The sequence below is a fragment of the Lacerta agilis genome, chromosome 6 (assembly GCF_009819535.1).
Source record: "Lacerta agilis isolate rLacAgi1 chromosome 6, rLacAgi1.pri, whole genome shotgun sequence".
In the NCBI taxonomy this organism is placed as follows: domain Eukaryota; kingdom Metazoa; phylum Chordata; class Lepidosauria; order Squamata; family Lacertidae; genus Lacerta; species Lacerta agilis.
In genome coordinates, this window is record NC_046317.1 from 93,189,777 (window position 1) to 93,211,686 (window position 21,910).

At 47.8% G+C, this 21,910-nt stretch overlaps 1 protein-coding gene across 1 annotated transcript; it reads left to right on the plus strand.

Annotated features, from left to right (window-relative positions):
- Positions 1–1,152: 1,152 nt before the first annotated feature.
- BPIFB6 (BPI fold containing family B member 6) lies at positions 1,153–13,761 on the plus strand. Its single transcript, XM_033154005.1, has 9 exons — positions 1,153–1,273; positions 3,664–3,810; positions 5,401–5,464; positions 5,622–5,682; positions 7,670–7,761; positions 9,371–9,547; positions 10,293–10,337; positions 13,456–13,614; positions 13,738–13,761. The coding sequence occupies exons 1-9, from the start codon at positions 1,206–1,208 to the stop codon at positions 13,759–13,761; spliced, it is 837 nt and encodes a 278-aa protein (XP_033009896.1). The 5' UTR covers positions 1,153–1,205.
- The last annotated feature ends 8,149 nt before the right edge of the window (positions 13,762–21,910 follow it).

Here is a 21,910-nt window from a genome sequence, read left to right on the forward strand (position 1 = left end):
CCACCGACATTACGCTTTCCATTTTTAAGTTCGGAATAGAGGAGTTGCTTTGGAAGACGATAATCAGGCATCCGAGCAACATGGCCAGTCCAACGAAGTTGACGTTGAAGACTCATTGCTTCAACCCTGGTGATATTTGCTTCTTCCAGTACTCTGGCATTAGTTTGCCTGTCTTCCCAAGTGATATTAAAAAAGATGTAAAATATGTAAAAATATGTAGAAGTGCAGCCTTCTGCCGATTGAAGTGCAGAGTGTTTGAGGACAGGGAAACCAAAATACTCGTTTACAAAGCTATTGTACTACCAACCTTACTGTATGCTTGTGGAACATGGACAACTTATAAACGCCGTCTCCAATTCTTCAAAATATTCTATCAACGGTGTCCCCGAAAAATTATACCTATCACTTGGGAAGACAGGCGAACTAATGCCAGTGTACCGGAAGAATTTGAGAAGACCAACACATATTTTAACTTGGCCCAGGGAATGCTGTTCCTGTATGCAAAAACTATAAGCGACAGCCTTCTCCAATGCCCCGAAGGGGCAGGGGAGGCTCATTTGGAAACCGCTGTCCTGTCACAAAAACATTTGGGTAGGTATGGGGAAGGAATTTGATTTTAAAATGTACTGACTGGGGTAAACAGCGTCTATAAAAATGCATACTTTAATGGGGATGGGTAAATACAACAACGCATCATATTAGGAAAAACTGCTTTGGCAAAAATATGTAAATTCGGCAAAAGTGCATAGAAGCCTGTGCAGATTAGGATAAATTTCCCCCACGGTGCCGATGATTTTTTTGTGAGGACTTTTTAAAGAATAAATAAGTGATGTGGAAAGTAAAGACTAGAAATAAAGAGAAGCTGATATATTTCCCCTAATTTATTCCCAAATGAGTTGCATTTTTATTTTATATTATTTATTAAATTTCTATAACACTGTCCACCCGAGGATCCCAGGGTGGTTAACAATATAATAACACAAAAAAGCATAATATAGTAACAAACAAAACGATTACCTCCCCCCCCCACCTCCACCCAGTTTTTGTTTTTGGGTCCCAGTGCTTTCCTCCAGAAAACCTACATTTTACCATTGAATCAGAGCTTTATGCTGGTGGCTGTTCAGTGCACTTCTCTCTTCTTCAATGCACCGTGTCTTTTGTCCCATAGGCTGAAAGTTGCAGACATCCAGCCCCCTGAGATTGTAATGGTCTTGCGCCCACCTGGGGACATGATAATGGTGGCGATAACTCAGATAACAATTGCTGGGAAAAGGTGAGCAAGATTTTGCTTCCAAATGCAGGGCAAGATCTCGGAGGGTGGTTCGGAGAAAGACACGGCAACATTCCAGAGAACTCTTTAGGTGATCCCAAGGGTGCACTAAGTCAGGGGTGGCCAACATGGTGCCCCCCAGATCTTGAGGGGCTCACTTCTCATCAGCTCCAGCTGGCAAGATGACAGGAGATCTGGAGGCGACCACACTCAGACCCTCCAAGTGTCCCTATTTTCCAAGGACAGTCCCAGATTTACAGAAGCCACCCCAGTATCTGATTTGATCCCATAATGTTCCTTAGGACATCCCTATTTTCACTGGAGAAATGTTGGAGGGTGTTATGTACTGAGTTGAATAGGATCCAAAATGCAGCAGTCTGATTGGTCCTAGAACAATAGGATCTAGAATGCAGCAGTCTGATTGGTCCTAGAGCAATAGGATCCAGAATGCAGTAGTCTGATTAGTCCTAGAACAATAGGATTCAGAATGCAGCAGTCTGATTGGTCCTAGAACAATAGGATCCAGAATGCAGCAGTCTGATTGGTCCTAGAACAATAGGATCCAGAATGCAGCAGCCTGATTGGTACAAGAACAATAGTATCCAGAATGCAGCAGTCTGATTGGTCCTAGAACAATAGGATCCAGGATGCAGCAGTCTGATTGGTCCTAGAACAATAGGATCCAGAATGCAGCAGTCTGATTGGTCCAAGAACAATAGGATCCAGAATGCAGCAGTCTGATTGGTCCGCAGGAGCCACCCAATCCAGCTCCAGGTGGAAGTGAATCTGCAACCTGATTGGCATACAGGAGTATCCCTGAATTAGCCAATCACGTGGGGCCCATTGTGTAAATAATGTATATAAAGCAGACGTTTTGGGGAAACTGCATTCCTCGCTACAATGATCTGAATAAAGAGCATGAAATCCACACTTGACTCTGAGTATATTTCAGAGGGTATGGAGTTGTCCAGCCCCTGAGCCATCTGAAGGCAGCCCTGTATAGGGATGTTTTGTCATGTTTCATGATGTTTATATATATTTTGGAAGCCGCCCAGAGTGGCTGGAGCAACCCACTCAGATGGGTGGGCTATAAGTAGGATGATAATGATAATGATAATGGAATAGGACGTCCCTAATTAAGGGACCCCCTCTCTAGCATGACTGCAGTGGAATGGTGGTCTTGTTTTCTCTTCTTCTCCAAACAACAGCAGATAAGCTCAGAGTTTGCTTCCTAAAACGCAAGTAGCTTTCTCTGTGCAGAGGCTGTTCTTCAATCTTCCACTGAAAATGTTTAGATGCCTCTGTGCAACTGGGAAGCATTCCTGATTGCCAGGAGGTATCTAAGAATATTCAAAACAAAATAAAATAAAAAATTCCTTCCAGTAGCACCTTAGAGACCAACTAAGTTTGTTCTTGGTATGAGCTTTCGTGTGCATGCACACTTCTTCAGATACACTGAGACGGAAGTCACCAAACCCTTAAATACAGAGAGGGAGTGGGGAGGGGTATTACTCAGAAGGGTGGTGGGAATGGGTGATCAGCTGATAAGTGTGGAAAACCTGTTGACGACTCTTAACGGCTGCAATTGGTCTTGCAGGGAAAGGCAAGGGGTGAGATGGCTAAAGATAGCTTTGTCATGTATAATGAGATAAGAATCCAATGTCTTTGTTCAGACCAGGTTTCTCCATGGTTTTAAGTTTGGTGATTAGTTGCAATTCAGCCACTTCCTCTTTCCAGTCTATTTCTGAAATTCCTTTGTAGTTAGACAGCTACTTTGAGATCTTGTATAGAATGTCCTGGGAGACTGAAGTGTTCTCCTACTGGTTTCTCTGTCTTGTGATTCCTGATATCAGATTTATGTCCATTTATCCTTTGGCATAGGGTTTGGTTTCTATAAAAGATCTCAAAGTAGCTGTCTTAATACAATAGTACAATTTGAAACAATACAGAGTACAATTTGAAAAAAATTATCAATTAATTAATACAGAGTACAATTAATACAGAGTACAATTTGATAACAATTATCAGCAGTACTTTCTTTCTATTTTTTATTTTATTTTTTTAGGGGTGCTCTCATTTTCCTACTCATATTGAAATACTGCCCCTCAATGAGACCAAACTTAGATTCACAAAACGTTTAGGGGTATGCATATCCCTACGTCCCCCCAGAAAAAAACACTGATTATCTATATACAGATAAGATCAGCGAGATTAACATCAGATATGCGCAATTTGTTTCCATGCGAATTCAGGCCCGGAGATGCCTTCTGTCTCTTTTTCCTCTGCCAGTAGATTCTGAATTTAGACAACGGCTTGGTCACTGTGAAGTGTGAGGAAGGGCCAGGCATGTCAGAAACCGCTGCCCCTAAGAAACCAGATTTCATTTTGTGCAGCTTCATAGGTGGTACCATGGAGATCACGGTGAGATCAAACATGACAACAGTCAGTTGCATAGAATACGATGCCAATAATGAACTCAAGTTGAAAGTAAAACAATGCATTGTGACGCTGATCAGCTGCAAAACCAACCTTCCCAGCAGGTGAGTGCCAGCAAGAAAGAACTGATTCAAATGAAGAGCTTTGAATTCTGCTCTGGCCAACAGTCCATGTTCTCTGAGTGTGCAGAATAGGGGTGTTTTCTTCCTGTGTATTTCGTTGGCAGCATCCAGTGGAAAGGTTTCCCTTCGCTATTGATCTGCAAGGTATTCCCCGAGAAGGCAAAGCTGCTCTGTGTTGCCAGTTGCCCCTGCCAACTGCTATCAGAAGGGGCAGAGGGAAGACAGGAACAGCAGAGAAGAAAATTGTGTTTGTCATCACCACCATGAATTAAATTTCCATGGCGCCCTTCATCCAAGGATCCCAGGGCAGTTTGCAATAAAAGAACACAAAATGTAGTAGTGACAACAACAACCAATATGACCCGCCCCCAGTGTAAAAGGGGTTGGCCAAGTTTTTGTGGCTTGGGCCGGTTCACGGTCCCACAGACGTGTATGTGTGTGCAAATGCTATTTCCAGTGCTCCTTCCGCTGTGGAGGAGGCATGCGCAGCTTCCCATTGGCTTCAGGAGCTTCCTGCAGCCAATGGAAAGCCGGCCAGCAACGCAGAAGGCGGTCCCCGCTCTGGTCCACACTGGTTTAGTGCGGCACACGGGAGCCGAACAAGCGGGCGGCAGGGATCCATGGGCCAGTTAAATGACCCCCATGGGCCATAAGTGGCCCATGGGCCTTAGGAGGCTGGCTCCTGCCATAGATTGTTTCATTAGCCAAAGGCCTGGGAGAAGAGGAATGTTTTCCCCTGGTGTTTAAAGACATACAATGAAGACGCCATGTGAACCTCCTTAGTATGCCTTCAATCAGAGGGTAGTCCTGATTTGCAGAAGGTATTTGTTTTGCTCCCCAGCAGGGATAAAAGCAGCTTCCCTGGAGACTGGGGTTGGGGTATTGGCCAGGGCCGTCTTAAAGGGATCGGCTGCCCGGCGCGATGATCCCTTGGTGCCCCCAGTGGGCCGCCTCTCCGCCCACCTCCCTGCCGCGCTGGCCACCCCTCGGGAGGGGGGGTGGGCGAGCGGGAGATGAGGAGCGTGGCGTTGCAAGCCGGCCGCCCTCCGGAGCCCCAGCTGGAGTGCTGGGAAGGGCGCGCAAAGCCCCGCGCCGCTCCAGCGCCACGCCCCTCATCCCCCGAGGGGTGGCCAGCGCGGGAGGGAGGTGGGCGAGCGGGGCGGGCACGGGTTGGGGAGGGGGCGCCTGGTATGCCGGCGGGCTCGCGGGGGCGCCCCTGGGGGGCCTGGCGCCCTGGTGCACCGTGCCACCCAGCCCCTATGACGAGACGGCCCTGGTATTGGCACAGGACAAATGGAAGTGTGGACAAGCTTTTAGATACCCTCTGAAGGAAAAAGACATTAACCCCCCCCCCAAAAAAAAACCTTCAATTCATTGGTGATCAGAAGATCCCTGGGCATTGCTGGTATCAAAACCTATGAAGACTGCTGTTTATAAATGGCAACCCTTATTTTTTTTAAAAAAACCAGCCACATTCATAGGTTTTGATACCAGGGAAGAAGTGATGACTCTTGTTCTCAGCTTAGATCCCCCAACACCTCGTGTTCACAAAGTCCCTTTCCCTCCCCGCAGCATGCTTCCGAAGATTGTGAACAAATTTCTTAATTCTACCCTCCAGAAAGTCCTCCCCGGCATGGTGAGTCTGATGGACCTGAAAGAGAACTTATGTGTGTGTGTGTGGGGGGGTGTCTGTTGACGTTGTGCAGAAATATTCTTGGTGCGCAGCTCACATGAAAACATGTTAATAGCAGCTGAGTCTCCTACAATGCCCTTCGGCTTTCTCTCTCTTCTAGATGTGCCCGGCAGCAGAGAAAGTGGTCTTACACATGGAGGAGAAAATGAAGAAAGCATTTGGTAAGCTTAGCTGGCATCTTCTGCACCAGCCTTGGTCAACCTGTGGCCTCTGGTCTTCAGCTCCCAGGCAGGTTGACCAAGGCTGTTCTATACTGTTCCTTTTAACTCTTAAAAACTGGTGGCTCAGTTCAGGTCATTGTCCCATGTATGTGGCAAACTATGACCCACAGTGATCACAAGCTTTATGAATGACGGACCCTGTTCATTCTGCTATATAACCCAGGTCTTTATCTGAATGTTGTTGTTGTTCAGTCGTGTCCGACTCTTCATGACCCCATGGACCAGAGCATGCCAGGCACACCTATCCTTCACTGCTCTCGTAGTTTGGCCAAACTCATGTTAGTAGCTTCGAGAACACTGTCCAACCATCTCATCCTCTGTCGTCCCCTTCTCCTTGTGCCCTCCATCTTTCCCAACATCAGGGTCTTTTCTAGGGAGTCTTCTCTTCTCATGAGGTGGCCAAAGTACTGGAGCCTCAACTTCAGGATCTGTCCTTCTAGTGAGCACTCAGGGCTGATTACTTTGAGAATGGATAGGTTTGATCTTCTTGCAGTCCATGGGACTCTCAAGAGTCTCCTCCAGTACCAGAATTCAAAAGCATCAATTCTTCGGCGATCAGCCTTCTTGATGGACCAGCTCTCACTTCCGTACATTACTACTGGGAAAACCATATCTTTAACTATACGGACCTTTGTCGGCAAGGTGATGTCTTTGCTTTTTAAGATGCTGTCTAGGTTTGTCATTGCTTTTCTCCCAAGAAGCAGGCGTCTTCTAATTTTGTGACTGCTGTCACCATCTGCAGTGATCATGGAACCCAAGAAAGTGAAATCTCTCACTGCCTCCATTTCTTCCCCTTCTATTTGCCAGGAGGTGATGGGACCAGTGGCCATGATCTTAGTTTTTTTGATGTTGAGCTTCAGACCATATTTTGTGCTCTCCTGTTTCAACCTCATTAAAAGGTTCTTTAATTCCTCCTCACTTTCTGCCATCAAGGTAGTATCATCAGCATATCTGAGGTTGTTGATATTTTTTCCGGCAATCTTAATTCCGGTTTGGGATTCATCCAGTCCAGCCTTTCGCAGCCTTTATCTGAATACTGTATGTATTTAAACATACAGCTTCTCCAGTCCTCCACAACCTGTCCACAGTTCTTTCCACTTTGACTTACTTGCCAAGGAAATCCTGCGCGTTGCAATGGAAATCTTGCAACTGAGCATTCAGCAGAGAATGTACACACTCATTTTTCTCAGACTAAACTCTGACTGACTGAGCCGTAGCTTTGGAGTAGAGCTCGGGCACCAAAGCCCAGCCTCTGACATCCTTCTTTCTTAGCAACCTGTTCTGGCTTATCATGGAATCTATGTTAGAGTTGAAATCATAGTTGGAAGGGACCTCAAGAGTCATCCAGTCAACCTCCTGCAATGAAGGAATCTCAACAAAGCATCCATGCCAGGTGGTCTGCTTAAAAACCTCCAAGGAAGGAGAGCCCACCTCCCCCACACTCACCTTTCCTCCATTCTTTCCAGGCACGACTTGTGGTTTAAAACTTGGTGTCCACGTACCCTTGTTTTTGCTCTGGGCTTTCCCCACGAAAACCTGCTCTTTAAAACTCAATCGGAGCAAACAGCAATCTGAGGGAAACCCAAAGACGTTTGCTTCAATTGAGCGCTAAAGAGCGGATTTTTGCAGGGAAAGCTCAGGGTAATAATAATAATAATAATAATGTTTGGACCTGGGGCTTTCAAGCACGGACCTGTTCCTGGGAAGGGCAGGGCAAAAGGTGAATGCAGATAAGCCCTGAGTCAGATTTATTCATGGAGGAAGACGTTATTCTGCCAGGGCAGTATCTTAAGGACTTAGGAATTGCCTTGCTGGAGTGGACAGGCTTCCAGGAAGCCTCAGGCAAGGTGCGAAGGCAATAGTTACATCACCCATGGTTATTTGCCTTGTCAGATGCTGCAAATCATTTTCCATGTCATTTCCCCAGAGCAATGCCCTATTGGTGAGCGGGGAACAATGCAGTATACAATGAATGGGCTGCCAGTAATACGTGAAGACGCCTTGGACATGAAGTTCAAGGTAAGTGTGGATAGCTCTGCTGTGTGCCAATTATATCTTCTTGCACTTAGTATAACTTTTCATGATCTTTCAGAGCCTCCAACCTGTCTATGAAATGAAATTGCCCAGTGAAGGCTCTTAAAGGAGCCAACCAATAGGTGTTCCCATTCTGCAGCCTGTACCCCTTGACTTTGACAAAAGCAAGGGGTCTACTCAGCGGTGAAGCAAAGGCAGAAGGTTATAGGAACATGCTGGATCATACCAAAGGCGTGACCAACATCTTGTTAGCCAGTTTTATTTAGAATCATGGAGTCAGAGAATTGTATTTTTGGAAGGGACCCCAAGGGTCATCCAGCCCAACCGCCTGCAATGCAGGAATAACAACTAAACTGACAAGCTGGAACTAAACTGACAAGCTGGAACGTGTCCAGAGGAGGGCAACCAAAATGGTCCAAGGCCTGGAAACAATGCCTTATGAGGAACGGCTTAGGGAGCTGGGTATGTTTAGCCTGGAGAAGAGAAGGTTAAGGGGTGATCTGATAGCCATGTTCAAATATATAAAAGGATGTCATATAGAGGAGGGAGAAAGGTTGTTTTCTGCTGCTCCAGAGAAGCGGACACGGGGCAATGGATTCAAACTACAAGAAAGAAGATTCCACCTAAACATTAGGAAGAACTTCCTGACAGTGAGAGCTGTTGGACAGTGGAATTTGCTGCCGAGGAGTGTGGTGGAGTCTCCTTCTTTGGAGGTCTTTAAGCAGAGGCTTGACAGCCACCTGTCAGGAATGCTTTGATGGTGTTTCCTGCTTGGCAGGGGGTTGGACTGGATGGCCCTTGTGGTCTCTTCCAACTCTAGGATTCTATGATTCTATAATGCATCCATGACAGATGGCCATCCAACCACTACTTAAAAACCTCCAAGGAAGGAGAGTCCACCACCTCCCGAGGGAAACTGTCCCACTGTTAAACAGCTCTTACTGTCAGAAAGTTCTTCCTGACTTCAGTCAGAATCTCCTTTCTTGTAACTTGTAACCATTGGTTTGAGTCCTCCCCTCCGGAGCAGGAGAAAACAAGCTTGCTCCATCTTCCATGGGACAGCCCTAGATATATTTGAAGAGGGCTCTCATATAACCTCTCAGTCTCCTCTTTTCCAGGCTCCCTCCACCATTCCTTATGATGCTTACTTTCCAGACCCCTACCATCTTGGCTGCCCTTCTCTGCTCTCCCCTTCTAGCTTATCAATATCCTTCTTAAATGGTGGCATTCAGAACAGGACACAGGTGGTTGTCTGACCAAGGCGGAATAGAGTGGGACTATGGCTTCCCTTAATGAAGAAACAAACACTTTTCTATCTTGATTAAAATATAAATGCAATTAAAAAAGAGCACCCAAAACCAAAACAAAACAGATAAACAGAACCATAACTCAGTGGTGGACTTTGGGCTTCAAAATTTCAGTGGTGCCCCATGCGATGCCAAAATTCACAGCAAAAGGAAAGATTTCATACGGAAAAGCCTCCACTCAAAGAGCCTCCATAAGAAAGAGTTCTTTTATACTTCTGGACTAACAGTACATTCAGGTAAATATATACAGGTTAGCTAATTAACCCCTTCATTACCTTCTCCTTTAGCCGGTAGTCCGCGACAGCGATGGAAATGAAATTGAAAAAGTCTGTGAAGCACCAGGCGCTGAAGGTTCTTCCCCAAGAGCTGATGGCATTACTCAAGTCATCATACCGACGAGTGTCCTGAACACTGTGTTGAAACTATTCAAGAACGACATGGACTGCGATGCTACTGATGACTCAGTGAGTGAGCAGATATTGGATTCCTTGAATCTGTTGGCATGTCGGCTTCTGTGTCTGCGACAGAATTTCCTTCAAAGGTGATGCTGACTGGAGAAAGTCAGCGGTGGCTTCTGTGGTGGGTCAGAGCAGAGGTCCTCCTGAAAGTGGCATTTCTGCAGCTCACCTGGATGGGGCAAAGAAGACCAGCGGTGAGATCCATTCCAGTGGGATTGGCTCTGTTGGTTCCGACTTTGCTGCTGCCCTGCCTAGGGATGGGAGTCGGTTTCAGTTTCTTGTAGGTACTCCTATTTCTGGCCTTCAGTCTTCAGACACAGCCAGAGATCAGGGATATCAGAGGTAGGAAGTGGATGGAGATTTGCTGAGTGGCACTTGGAGGCAAGCAAGAGTGGATAATTTGAAAGCGTTCACAACTAGAACTGCTGGTTTTGGGCTCTTTTTTTTTGTTACTGGAGAGCTATGTAGCTGCTTGCAAGCTTTCCTGAATTTGCCATTTGATGGTGAGTGTGTGCCTTTGAAAAAGAAACATTTCCACTTAGATTTGCTGATAATCATTTCCATTGACCAAGCCTAGGCTCCACCACCACTGAAAGCAGAATTTCCTGCTTTCGTTGCATCTCTTCACGTTGCTCCCCGTGACTCTGCCTTTGAAACAAGCTGTTCCTGCTTTTGGATGGAGCCACTGCTGCATTTGAAGCACTCATCTCCTTCCGTCCATTAATGCGGTTTCCCCTCACTCTTTCGGCAGGTTTCTGACATAACAGTGGGCAAGATGAAAGAAATGATACCAGGGGTGAGTCCTCACTGCTTATCGCAACACTGCCATTGAGAGATCTGGGGGAAGAAAGGCTGCGTCTGGTCATTCTTCAGGAAGGTTGAATTCTGAGGGGCAGAAGCCCATTGATTTGTAGCCACAACAGGTGTGCCAACCTGAATAAAAAATTTTTGGGGGGGCAGGTAAGCCCCACCTCGCATAATCAATCACATGATGTAGTGCGCACACACCATTTGAGTGGCCATGCCCATCAACTTTGAGGGGACTCAGCCCCCTCAAATATTTTAGGGGGGCTGAAGATCCCATGGCCCAGAGCAGGGCCGTCTTAAGCCTATCTGGCGCCGTGGTGCAAGGATCCCTCCAGCGCCCCCCACACCCACCTTTCCCTCCGGGCGGGCAGCAGCTGGAGGGCGGCTCCTCCGGCAGGGAGGTCTCCACCCTCCCTCTCTCCACACAGGTTCCCGTTCCAGGTGTAAGGCTGGGTGCGCACCGGGAACAGAGAATAGGTGCTGAGACTGATCTTGGCTCGTGTTCCGCGTGGATCCCTTCCACGGGGACCCCTCGGGCTCCTTCCCGGCTGCCCCACGCCCTCCTCCAGTCCTGCGCAGTGGCAGGCTGGAGAAGCGCTCCGGCGACCAATTGCTGCGCCGAGAGTAGGGGCGGCCACTGGGGATCGCGTCCGCCTTCCGGGATGGGTGCGCACACCAGCCAGAGAGGGAGGGAGGGAGGGCTGATTGCTGCGCGCTCAGCTCACTGCTGCTGATCGCCTCCTCCTGCCTTCCCCCTGGCAGCAGGCAGGCTACTGCACCTACCGAGCCACCTACGTGGCCCCCGGACCTCTTCCCTGGCACCCTCCAGAACATAGCGCCGTGGTTCCCCGTGCCACTACCCTCTATGCCTAAGATGCCCCTGGCCCAGAGGAACTGGCTCCTATGAGCCACAGTGTGATTTGGTGAAAAAATTATTCCCTTGACCACGGGTAGGCAAACTAAGGCCCGGGGGCTGGATCTGGCCTTCTAAATCTGGCCTGCAGGCAGTCCGGGAATCAGCGTTTTTTTACATGAGTAGAATGTGTGCTTTTATTTAAAATGCATCTCTGGGTTATTTGTGGGGCATAGGAATTTGTTCATTTAATTTTTTTTCCAAAATATAGTCCGTCCGCCCCCCCCCACAAGGTCTGAGGGACAGCGGGCCGGCCCCCTGCTGAAAAAGTTTTCTGACCCCTGCCCTTGAGGTTCTGCTGCAGATTCATTGTGAAAGATCTCGCAGCTTCTCCACCAATTGACAAATGATCCGAAGAGCTCTGTAGAAGAAGAGCATCTGCTGGGTCGGGCCAATGGCCCATCTAGTCCAGCATCCTGCTCTCACAGGGGCCAGCCAGATGCCCATTATGGAAAACCTGAAAATGCTTCCACTTGCCCCACCACTTCCCCCCAGAATCAGAACATAATGTCGATCGGCTTTTCTGCAGGGACGGCATCCAAGCAAACTCCCACAGAGCCTTAGAGAAGCATCGTCTTCAGACAATGCAAGCTTAAGGATAGGTTTCCAAAAACAAACGTGGAACAGGTTCTCAGAATGCAGTCAACCCCCCCCCCAAAAAAAACCTCAGAAAGCACCAGAACTGTTAGAGATTTCATAGCTAGCCACCTATGTCAATTAACTGTTGGCTGAAAGCCAAGATCTGCTCTCTCTCCAGAGCCTTAGCAACAACCTATGATTGGTTAAGAAGTTCCTAAAGAGATGAGCTCTGTGTGAGAGGTGGTGTGTGGGGTGTGTAGTTTGGTTAATGAAGGTTGAGAGAGAGAGACAGACAGAGAGGAAAGCTTTTACTTTTGTTTCTTTTATTTCCAAAGTCTGTACATAGTAACTTATGGATACCAGTTGCTTCAAGAAACACTGTATATAGTTATCCAAGTGAGTTGCTGAGTTCCTGCATTGGTCCTTCTTGGCTTAAGAAGTATGATCAGCATCTTAAATATAAATGTTATGGGGCAGTTGGAAGTTGTTCAGGCCTGACAGTATTTTCTCCAAAGTGCTTTTCTTTGGTCTTTCATAACATCCCATATCCCCAAATACAGTGGTGCCCCGCTAGACGAATGCCTCGCTAGACGAACAGCATTCGTCTAGCGTAGGGGTGGCCAACTCCCAAGAGACTGTAATCTACTCAAGGGGGTTAAAAACTGGCAGTGATCTACCCCCTTTTGTAGGGGTTCAGGTCAAAGTTGTTGAGCTTTTTTTAGGGAGGAGGAAAGCCCATTTTTGGGGGGTGCAGGGCTTTTTTTTTAGGGGAGCCAAAGTTGTTCAGCTTCTTTGGGGGGAGCCAGTGATCTACCAGTGATCTACCACAGACATCCAGTGATCTACCAGTAGATCCTGATCTACCTGTTGGACGTGCCTGGTCTAGCGGAAGCTGCCCCGCAAGACAAAAAAGTCGATGGGGCTGCTTTGCAAGACGATCTTTTTTTTAGCGCGAAAACCTCCGCGCTCCATTGCCGCTTCGCTAGACGAAAAATTCGCTCTACGAAAAAACTAGTAGAACGAATTATTTTGGTCTAGCGGGGCACCACTGTATTGAATCGGTGCAAGTTGACAGAGGAGGAGGTGGAGCACTGGACTTGGAATAATAAGGCATGCACAGTGGCGTAGGAAGGTGGCTAAGGGGGCAGGGTGCCCCGGGTTCCAGGCTGGAGGGGGAGACACTCTGGGCGCCCCCCCCCAGCACAACACCCAAGCCGAGCCCCGCAGACGCTGGGAAAAAGCCACACTTGGCAGCGGGGCTCACAAACCTGCTGGGCGTGTGCTTTGCTGCTTGGGCTGCGGGAGGAGGCGAGTTGCAGGCCAAGCCCCTCCCTTCCCCTCCGCCCGCAACCCGAGCGGGAAGGAACGAAGCAAAGTGCCACTCGGGGGAGGGGAGGGGCAGGCTTCTCTTGGGCCGCTGACGCCCCTCCCTGGCTCGCCTCCACTCGGTAGCGTGCATGCACAGCATCGCTATGCATGCGTCGAACGTAGCGGCGTTGCGCGTGTACGCTACGGAGTGACTCCGCCCCCGGGTTTGCCGCCCTGTACCTGCAAGAGCTTTTGGTTCTCTGCTTCCTCACACCGCTGGTTTTAATTGCATTCTGACTCCCTGCAGCTTCCAGATATGGACCCCTCAAAGAAAGTGAAGTTGGAAATCAGGTCTGTAGAACCGGCCAAGGTTCGCATTGAAGACGGCAAAAGTATCATGGCAGTCCATTCGACAATAGAGGTCAAAACAGATCCAGACAACGGACCCGTCTGCACCATAGACATGGTAGGCAGAATTTATGTCTCACTCCCAGGGGCCAGCAGTTCTGACATGTTTTACTTGTGCTGTCTCCCCTGCTGGGCTTTCCCCCCACAAGGCCCCCCTGCCCCCTCCCCAAAACATATTCAGGATTTGAATGAACTGAGCAGGTAATTCCACCCCAGGTTTTCCAGATGCCTGGTGCTACGTTTTAGAAACTTGCCGATAAAGTTAAAAACAAGTCCCTAGGATTTCTGGCCTCATTGCTAGTCTGCACATCAACAGCTGAACACTTCCCCCCCTCCCTCTCTCCGTCGCACCCACCCACGCCCCTTTTAAACTCAAATTTACAAATCAAAATTAAAAGTTCCACATTTCTCTAAGTACATTTGCAAAGGGTGGAGCCTTTGCCATTTTCTCCCTCTGCTGCAGACTCGAATCACTTTGGAGGTCAATGTCCTCACTTGGTCTTCCTTCTGTTGTTCCATTGCAGGCGCACGAATGGGATGTTGGCTATCAGCAGGTCAACGAAACAATGAAAGTGTTCTTGCAACCGGAAACGGGCAGGTACTGAGCTGAGGACTCTTCCCTTCCTTCAACAAGTTCTCAGTTGAAGAAGATGGTCTGGGGGCCTTTTCCAAGTCTATGGCTGTTCTTATACATGAGGTTTAAAACTTTGTTTTTTCTAGGGGTGTAAGAAGCATCCCTGGGTCCTTGGCCCTTGATGACACTCCAATCAAACACCTTAAACATTCTCGTTTCTTTTTTTCCATTTCTTTTATCACACTCCATGTTATGTGAAATTTCAGTGACAGTTCTGATCATGTGGACATAAAACCTTGATTAGTTAATCTGCTCATTAGCATCACAGTTGCTGCTTCCCTTCAGTAGCAGAGAGGGCACAGTTCATGGCATTTTCCTCCCACACCCATGAAGACCACCACCCCATTTTGGTGGCATATATGAGGCTGGACATTTTCCCACAAGGCGTCCTTTCCCAATCCATATTTAGGCTCAGAATGAGCTGAGCAGGTATTTCCACCCCATTTCAGTTTTGCTGGCATCCAATCAGTGATCTGTTCCATTGCACCCTGTCGTTTGCATTTTCTGTATACAGTACAAGATACATACCCTTTACACCAGGCATGGCCAAACTTGGCCCTCCAGCTGTTTGGGTACTACAATTCCCAGCATCCCTGCCCACTGGTCCTGTTAGCTAGGGATGATGGGAGTTGTAGCCCCAAAACATCTGGAGGGCCAAGTTTGGCCATGCCTGCTTTACACCAAATAGACACTTTTCAATTCTGTTTGATGCGTTCACTAGGATGACACAATTTATGGGTGAATCTTTTATGAAGTATGTGTATTTTCACATGTACTTCTTGTACACCAAAAACCCATAGCAAAATGTGTGCTGTCCGACTGGGGGTTCTAGTCCAATACAAAAGCTAGTTTGGGAACGTTGGGTCAGGTTGGTCCTCTCCAAATAGGGAATGAAATGAATTTCTTCCTCCCTCAAGCTCCCCGCACCTTCCTCTGTGTTGTGTGAAGAGAGAGGGGCTTTCTTTTGTCTGTCTTGAATCTTCAGCCCTTTTGTGGAAGAAGTCCGGGGCATTGAGGAAGGATTTGAAGGGAGGTGAGAGGAGAAAAGCAGTAGTGGAAATCTTCAATATGACAAATAATGAAATATCACTAAGCACAAGAAAGCAGCCGAGGAGGAAGCGATGGAGACACTGGCATGTCCTCACATGCTACCTTTCTTTCGTTTTGCAGGACAACAGCAATATCTGTGACTTCTCCCTCAGTCGACAACATTAATGTAAGTGTGAGGTTGTCTTGGGTTACTCAAGAGCACACACAGAAATAGTGGGTTTAGCCCTGTGAGAGATTCCCAGGTATACAATCGCATGCAGCCTGAACAGGAATTCTTCAAGATGGCAGGTCCCAGGAGGTTGTGCCTCAGGAGGCTTTCTAGAGAATTCCCACATTTTGCTCTGGGGACTTTCCCCCTTCTAACGTTTGCTCCGTCCTGATCAGTGATCCAAACACCTGCCTTGCCTGTGCGTAAGGTCTCAGGTTTGATCCCTGCTGTTGAAAGGATCTCAGGTTGTGGATCTCAGCCATGGGAGGGGGGGTAGCCCACCCATTTGTCTTCCAGCACAAAGCAACTTCCTCTCTTATACTAATGATCCATACTTAGGGGCCATCAACTCACCAAGAAACCTGCCTGGCTCCTTCAGCAATGGAAACACCCCAAACTCAGGACAGTATTTCAATAGAGTAGGTTTCTTAAATATTGTTTTAATTCTATTAGAGTTTAATTGCTTTTCAACAATGAGCCTTTATGTGTTTTCATATTTTATCCATGTTGTTTTGGAAGGAGTTAATTAGCTAACCTATATATTTACCTGAATGTATTGTTAGTCCAGTGAATGTATTAAGTATAAAAGTGCCCCTGTTGAGCTTTTCTGTATGAAACTGCTCTGTAAAGCTGTGAACTTTGATCTGCATTGTACTTCTCTCTGGCAAGCTTTGCCTTACTAAGTGTCTGGAGATAAGAACAGTAGACCTTACGCAGAGAGTACTGTAGCTGTCCTTCATTGAGAGGAACTGTTGTCTAGGTCAAGAGATAGGATGGCCTTGCTGGAGTGCGCATGAACCAACTCTGGCTAAATGTCATTTGCCTTATATGTACAACAGGAAATGTTCCTTATATGGACAAGAGGAAGTTTTCTGGGGTGGGAAGAGAGCCAGAGAACTGTCTATAAGAACTGTCTGAAATTTGACTAGTTTTGTACTTGCTTGGCTATCTAAACACCGAAGTACCTCTGCATGCAGAAATTAAATCTTTCTCTCTCTGAAGCCAGAAGCCTCAGGTTTTTTTACTTCCATGTTCTCTCACCGGGCGCAACAATGGGAACCCGTAGGGGCAAATAAGGCTCCAGTTTTAATTTCTGTGAGCCATCTTGATTCCTGGTTTGAGAAAAGGGTAGGGTAGATAGAAACGTTGTTGTTGTTGTTGTTGTTATCCCATTACTTGAGTGTAACACTGATTTCATATGCAGTTTGTGCATCAGCCATAATGAAGGCTTCCTCTTCCTCTTGTTTTAGGAAGATCAACTAAAGGAATGTATGCAGAATGCCATAATCAGCAGTTGCATCCCAAGGATGAATGGTAAGAGCCTTTGAGATGTTTGCTTAGGATTGCCATATTTCAAACAGTGAACATCTGGACAGAAAAGTTGTTGACCTATCTTCTATTTTTAAGGAAAATCACCCAAAACTACATTGCTGACATGGGTTGCCATACGTACGGGTTCCCCCAGACATTTTTGCCATTTCCACCCGGACACTGCTTCTGACTTCAGTATTCTGGATATGTCCGGCTCATTCATATGTACGTTTTGCTCCATGCTTTCTAGGCTCAGGTCCACGTTTCCCCCCGTCTGTGTCTGAGTGCTCCTTGCCCCTCCACTTTCCCTAGAAAAACCTGCTCTTTAACTCTGATTCAGAACAGATGGCAAATTGGGTTTTCCTCCTGAAGATGGTGCATAGGCAGGAGAAGAAGAGTCTTGGCAGTGCAATGACTTCCCCCTTCGGAAGTAAGGGAGAAGCCTCCAGCACACTTCCTGCCACTCTCTCTAAAGCCAACGGGACTTTATTCTTTGCACTTTCCAGGTGCCCTGACAAAGAACCAGATGAAAATGCCCAACCTGATGGGAGTTGACTATGGTCAACCTGAATTCAAGATGGTGGAGGTCAGTGTGGGGCAATGCGCTTGTGTTGGCTTTTCGTTCATGCGTGGTTGTCGGATGAACAAGCAGGCTGGTTTTAGCTTTACCTTTAGCTGCAGATCCCTGCATTGCAGGGGGTTGGAGTAGATGACCCTCGGGGCCCCCTCCAACTCTACAGTCCTATGATTCCATGACCCCTGTACTCCAACCGCATAGAAACAGCCTGAACTTTGTGAGCCGTGTCCCGTTGTTGGTGTTGTGGTGGTGGCACTTGCCCCCTTTCTGATAAAAAAAATATTCTGCAGGGGTGAGGGGCACAAAAAACAGGGGGTCAAGGAGGGTCAGTTGGAGAGAGAGTGAGAAATGTCTCTATTTCCATCTGAGGAATGTTGGAGCTGCGCCCCCAAATGGATTCAGAACAAGATCCAGAGAGGATCTGAGTTGGTCCAGGGTGGGTTGGCCTAGTTTTTTGGGTGAGGGTCAGATTGAGGCCATGGGGCAGTTTGGGTGGAGAGTTGTGGTTGAAAGGGCACACAGAGTCCTTGTTGTTGTTTTTTTTAAATGTGGCAATATTAATGGCTTTCCCCCTCCACCTTTCCAGAATCTCGTGATCATTGAAGTGGACCACAGCAATGCCGATGACAATTCCATGTTGGACTTGAACAGGTTTAAAAACTTGGGTGCTTAAAAACAGGCCAGAGACCTGCACCTGCATCCCAGAGGTGCTCCCCCAGCCACTTGGTCCAAAATGAAAACAGCACATCCATCTACAATGGGTCCCTTCCAACTCTACAATTCGATCTGGAGTGATTGGAGAACTCTTCTTCCTTGCCTGCCTGATAAACGCTCACCCCCATTCCCGGTTCTCTAGACTGCAACTCTCTGTCTAGATATTTTGCAGGTTCCTTCAATAAAAAACACCCATGTTTCCTCTTCTGCATTTCTTTTGTTGTCCTTTGGCCAAAAGCCTGCTAGAAATCTGTGGATGTTCAGAAACATGAATGTCATGTCAGTGAGTTGGGCTCAGTGTCCAAGCAATTCTGCAAACAGAGGCAGGCAATCTTTTCCAGCAGTCCACTGTGAGATTTTGCTCCATTATTTATTTTTAAAATGCCTGATGGAACAAGAAAATTTAAGTCATGCGCTTGAACTTCAGCAAGGAGGGTGTCTAACCGCAGCTGGGAGACAGATCCACAGGCTTGGGCCCACAACACTGAACAGATGGCCTCTAGCACTTACGAGACATCAGGGCTGCCATATTTCAAAAAGTAAAGGACCAGGAAGCCCCAAAATTGTTGAACTTTATTTTATTTTATTTTTTAGGATACACCAAAAACACACACAATTGATTGACTTGCCTAAGATCCAGGATAAAGTGCCACCTTTTGGAAACCCACCTCGGATCTCAATTCTGCCCCAAAGGTCTCAGTTATTGGGATGGGATATAAGGGTTCAGGAGAGGAGCATTTGCTGGATCAGGTCAATGGCCCATCTAGTCCAGCATTCTCTTCTCACAGTGGCGAACCAGATGCGGGTGTGGAACCCGTAAGTGGGATTCACACACAAAAACAACTCTACCCTGCTGTGGTTTCCAGCAACTGGGATTCAGAAGCATTTCTCCATCCGACCGTGAGGGCAGAGCAGAGCCATCCTGGCTAGTAGCCATCAATTGTCCTCTCCTCCTCCATAAATTTGTCTCATCCTCTTTTTTAATTTTATTTTTAGTATGTTTATTAGTGTACGAGAATTTTAACATACACTGTATAGTCTCCGTCAAGTATTAAATTTCCCGTACAATTTCCCCCCCCCCCTTTGCCCTTCCCACCACCCCACCCCACCCAAGGTCCATTGAGAGGATTCAAACAATAGTCCTCAGCCACGGGCACAAAGTCTTTGATTTCCACCAAATGTCTTTTGTTCCAGTAGTTATTATCCATTGAAGATAGAGGTTCCATCTGGTCTTCATCATAGTGGACTTGACCTTCCATGGTGTTTCCTGTGTCGTGACTGCGACGATATCCGATTGGATAAAATCAAACAGATAATTAGTCCAGACCTCTACTGTCCATTTTTCTCTATCTTTCCAACCAGGACCGGTGCTAGGGCTTCTGGCACCCTAGGCGAGACCAATCTTCTGGAGGCCCCCCCCCCCCGCCCCCTGCCAAAGCCTGCTTTAGCGGGAGGTGCAGGGTGGAGAGGCAAGCAGCGGTTTCTTCGCTGTAGCGGAGAAGCCGCTGCTCGCCCACCCCGCCCCCGCCCCACGCCAAAGTCTGCTTTAGCAGGAGCCGGGGCGACAGCAGCATCCTCTGGCGGGCGGCCGAGGCGGCAGCCTGCGGGCAGCCGGGCAGTGGGCACTGGGCAGCCCTTGGTCTGCTTGGCGCCCATGCTGGATGGAGCCCAGCCACCGGACGGCCTTGAGCGGGACATCGCAGGCTCCGGCCCACAAGGAGCAGGCGCTGCTGTCGAAGCGCAGGGCAGCTGCCGGCCCAGGAAACACCGCGGAGACGAAGAGGAGGAGGGGGAAGCAGCAGCTACGACGGCAGCGGCTTCTCCGGGCATCTCCTGTGCACCCGGCAACTGCCCCCTACCTCCTGCGCGCCCGGCAACTGCCTGCCTCGGCCCCCGGAGGGCGGGCCGCCGGCCAGGCAGAGAAGTGGGTGGGTGCAGGCAGGCCAGCAGCGCCCCCTTCCATTTTGGCGCTCTAGGCAGTTGCCTAGTTCGCCTAAATGGACGCGCCGGCCCTGTTTCCAACCTAGAGCTACTGTTGCCTTTCCTGCTGGTATCATAGCTTTGAAGGTGAGCTGGTCACCTTTCTCTATGGCCGTATTTCCAAGTAAACCCATTGCCGTAAGGTCTATAGATAACTTCACTTTAAAAACTTCATTAATAACCTTAAGAATTTTATTCCAGAATCCCCTTACATCTGGGCATTCCCAGTAGATATGGGAGAACCAGCCCTTGGCTTGTTCCATCCCTCTTTTAAAGCGATCCAGGTTGGTGGCCATCACTGCATCCTGGGGGAGGGAATTCCAAAGCTTAATGATGAATGAAATCAACACCACAGCAAATCAACAACAAACTAAAGACAGATTAAAACATACACCCACATTCTGGGTGGCTTTCTGCTGTCCAGAGGAGTTTTTTTTTTTGCGGACGGTGAGCTAGGACCGCAATCCAAATCTGCCCCTGTTCTTCCCATCCTGCCATTGAGACGCCTGCATCACCTTGCTCATTACAGAGCCGGCCCTTAGCTGGTGCCCTTGAAGGCTTCCTCTCTTTGAAATGGTCTTTGCATATGTTTCGCCAGAAAGCTCTCATGGCATAACACAGAGAACGAGCTCATTGCTTCTGTGCCACGGAGAAGCATTCTTCGAAAATTATGCAACTACATTTTCAGAGGAGGAACGTACGAGAGACAACTTCTGCAACTCATACAGACACAGTTACAGTGACAGTTCTTTCTTTCCTTTGACTGATTTGAATAATAATAATAATAATAATTTGGATTTGATATCCCGCTTTTCACTACCCGAAGGAGTCTCAAAGCGGCTAACGTTCTCCTTTCCCTTCCTGCCCCACAACAAACACTCTGTGAGGTGAGTGGGGCTGAGAGACTTCAGAGAAGTGTGACTAGCCCAAGGTCACCCAGCAGCTGCATGTGGAGGAGCGGAGACGCGAACCCAGTTCACCAGATTACGAGTCTACCGCTCTTAACCACTACACCACACTGCACAGCTGTATTCTTGAAAATTAATAAAGACATACACACACACACACACACACACACACACACACACACACAGTCATACCTCGAGTTGGGTATGCTCCATGTTGCGTCCGTTCGACTTACGGACCTCCGCAACCCGGAAGTCCTCCCCGGAGAGTGCGCAACGTGTGGGTGCGCACAGGTGCACAGAAGTGTTCTGCGCACTTCGTGCATGCGCAGAAGCACAAAAACGCATGAACTTCCATGTTTTTTTTGGTTTTTTGTGGGGGGCTTTCATGTTAAGCACGTCCGTGTTACGTAGCGTGATGCGGAACGGATTGCGTGCATAACACGGGGTACCACTATGTGTGTGTGTGTGTGTGTGTGTGTGTGTAGACATATAAAATGAAGGACTCAAAAGGATGACGTTGAAAAGTTTTTTGCCCTTGGGAATATAGGGAATCTGTGCCTGAAAAATGCGGAGGAACCACCCTTAAACCTTCCCACCTGTATATTTATTATTTATTTTATTTTTTAAAAATTGTATACCACCCTTCGTTCGAAGATCACAGGGCTGTTCACAACACAAAAATACAAAACGAGAACACAAAATACATAATGAAGCAAAGACCAACCAATAACTCCTCTAGGGCGCAAGGCCAGGCTCAAGGGAGCAGAGAGGACTCTTGGCTATTTCTCCAGTTATTGCTGATTCCCTTTCTCATTTATTTGGTTTTCAGTTGCTGCCTGCCTTCTCCCCTTTCACACCATTACCATGTTGTTGTTCAGTCGTTCAGTCGTGTCCGACTCTTTGTGACCCCATGGATCAGAGCACACCAGGCACACCTATCCTCCACTGCCTCTTGCAGTTTGGCCAAACTCA